The sequence below is a fragment of the Triticum dicoccoides genome, unplaced genomic scaffold, assembly GCF_002162155.2.
Source record: "Triticum dicoccoides isolate Atlit2015 ecotype Zavitan unplaced genomic scaffold, WEW_v2.0 scaffold10470, whole genome shotgun sequence".
Taxonomy (NCBI): domain Eukaryota; kingdom Viridiplantae; phylum Streptophyta; class Magnoliopsida; order Poales; family Poaceae; genus Triticum; species Triticum dicoccoides.
This window is the reverse complement of record NW_021171793.1, coordinates 1-2260: the sequence shown is the minus strand read 5'-3', so window position 1 is coordinate 2260 and position 2260 is coordinate 1. Positions and strand designations below refer to the sequence as shown.

The following is a 2260-nucleotide window of genomic DNA, read 5'->3' as shown; positions in this document are numbered from 1 at the left end:
GCCATGCGAGCTCCTTCACGAGAGGCAGAGACCTTCCACTTGTGGAACTCTGACGGCCCGTCAATCATGACGTTGGCGACAGAAGCTGCATTCCTTCCAATATCTGTGTCCGGGAACAGAGCAGTGCAGGTTGCTCTTGCCGTGGCCATCAAAGCCTCTGCCTCCACATGAGCCTTGTTCAGACGATCCAGCTCCTTGTCTCCAGAGATACGGGTGTCGCCTAGAATGGCATCCGCAACAAGGGTAGAGGCGGCAGATACACGAGACCAACCATGCTCATACTTGTTAGCCATCTTGTTGTTGGCTGCAAATCATTATGGATAGCAAATCAGGAAAGACACGTATGTATAGGACCATCAAAAGGATAAAAAATTACTATGTCCGAATAGATGAAAGACTTACAGTCAGCAGCTTCTCTGGCTTGTGTTAGAAGGACCTCTGTTGTCCTGAGTTTTTCCTTCATTTTCTCCTGAGCGTCGAGGGCAAGAGTGTTATTCCTCGCGTCCTCCTCCAGCTGCAAGACACGGGCCCGCAGTTCCTCGTTGGCGGAACGAAAGACGCCTGACTCTGCGACAATGGCACGGAGAGACTCCACCTCTGCCGCAAGCTGCACACGCTCTTCTTCATACTCCGCCTGAGTGAGGTACATGGCTCGCTCGTAGTCACCATTGAGGCACGCAATCTCAGGTTCGGCAGCTACAGAAGAATGAAAAAGCATTATGGAAAATGACGAGGACGCAAAACAAATTATTGATGCATAACAAGGCTTACCTTGTGCCCGCTCTTCGGCTTCATCCTTATTGCATGGCAGCTCCCTTATCCGCTTCGCAGGATCTACATGGCTCGTAACCACGTCCCCGGTGTCCTTAATGTATTGCGACTTCACACAGCTGCGTTTCCCCCATGTCTGCAAAAATTAAAGAAAAAGGTGGCTAGTTCCAGATTTAAACATCAAAGAACCTCTGCCAGAGTAAGTACAAGGGCTACACCAACTAGGTGCGCTGACCATGCTAGCTCCCAGTGTTTAATAATAATAAATTAAATAAACTTGAACCTCCCCCAAAGCATTAGCTCAGGCAGAGGCTGTTAGGGGTTTAGCGTTTAGGGTTTAGGACATAAAGGTAAGTCGAACTTACCTCCATATTCGGCCGCAAGATCTGTGTGGCATCGTGATGGAATTCCTGCAGATCTTTGATCATCCGAGGGAGACGCTTCAGTAAAGTGTCTACTACGGGAGTAGATTCGACCCACTCGGTCTCCTCCTCCGTGTCATCAACGCTGCCGATAGCCTTTGTCTCATCGATGGGATAGCCTTTGGTAAAACCAAAGTGTGGAGGGCACTGGTGTTCCTCACCCTCTGGCACCCACGCGGGTACTTAACCAAGCAGCTTATTCACATCACTCTCTGTTGCAGCCCTCCTCGAGCTGCCGTCCCCTCTATCGGCTGGTGCGCAACTTGGCCCGTGGCCGTGGTACACCGCCTCGCTCCTTTGAAGCAGGGTGGATGCTTCTTAAGCAATAGACGGTTCACGGTCATAGTGGCCCACCACTGGATGATGTGGGTGACTTGGAGATAAATCCTTAATGGCGGAAGAAGCCTCGGCATCGGTCTGTGGATGAATGGAAGGCCTTTGCTCTTCAGCAGTATGGGTCGGCTCTCCAGCTGTCGTGCTCTCACCCTGTTCGGTGGACCTTCCATCGTTTTGGAGTATGCTTGTCTCCTTACTGCAAAGGTAAATCACTTATTAGTTAGTATGCTGGAAGATTGACATAAAGAAAAAGAAAAAAAGGGTAAGATGCTTACTCAGATGCTCTTGGAGGATTAAAACCACTCTTTCTCCTCTTCGATGGAGGAGGAGGCTCTGTTGCCTTGGTAGAGCTCTGCGGAGGTACCTGACGGAGAGGAGTAGGGTCTATAGGATCTCTGATATGGATCCCATCAGACGCCTTCCTCTTCCTCATTTCGACAAAGGGGCTTGATCTCCCTCCACTAGCTTCAATAGTGAAGTCCTTCGAGTTCGACCGTGGTAGCATTGCACCACCTTTGATATCTTTATCATCTATAGGGACAGCTAAGTCGTAACAAAAGTAAAGGACAATCCCGGCGGTAGGATGATGTGGCTTAAATGCCTCCTACAACAGGTGCCTCACTGATTTCTTGCGTTGTTCCATGACTTGTGGCGATTCTTGCACCAGTCTGGGGTCATTGGGAAGAACTTTTAGGACAATAGCTTTAAGGGTGCCAGTTGGGAAGTGCTCG

At 49.8% G+C, this 2260-nt stretch overlaps 1 protein-coding gene across 1 annotated transcript; it reads right to left on the bottom strand.

Annotated features, from left to right (window-relative positions):
• Positions 1 to 7: 7 nt before the first annotated feature.
• On the bottom strand, positions 8 to 2254 carry LOC119342779 (the record flags this gene model as incomplete). The annotated part of the gene is made up of 5 exons (XM_037614156.1): positions 1805 to 2254; positions 1137 to 1725; positions 772 to 907; positions 403 to 696; positions 8 to 304 (listed from the first exon to the last, which is right to left on the bottom strand). Coding segments are annotated over exons 2-5 (790 nt in total), but the record flags the coding sequence as incomplete, so codon positions are not given.
• Positions 2255 to 2260: the final 6 nt, after the last annotated feature.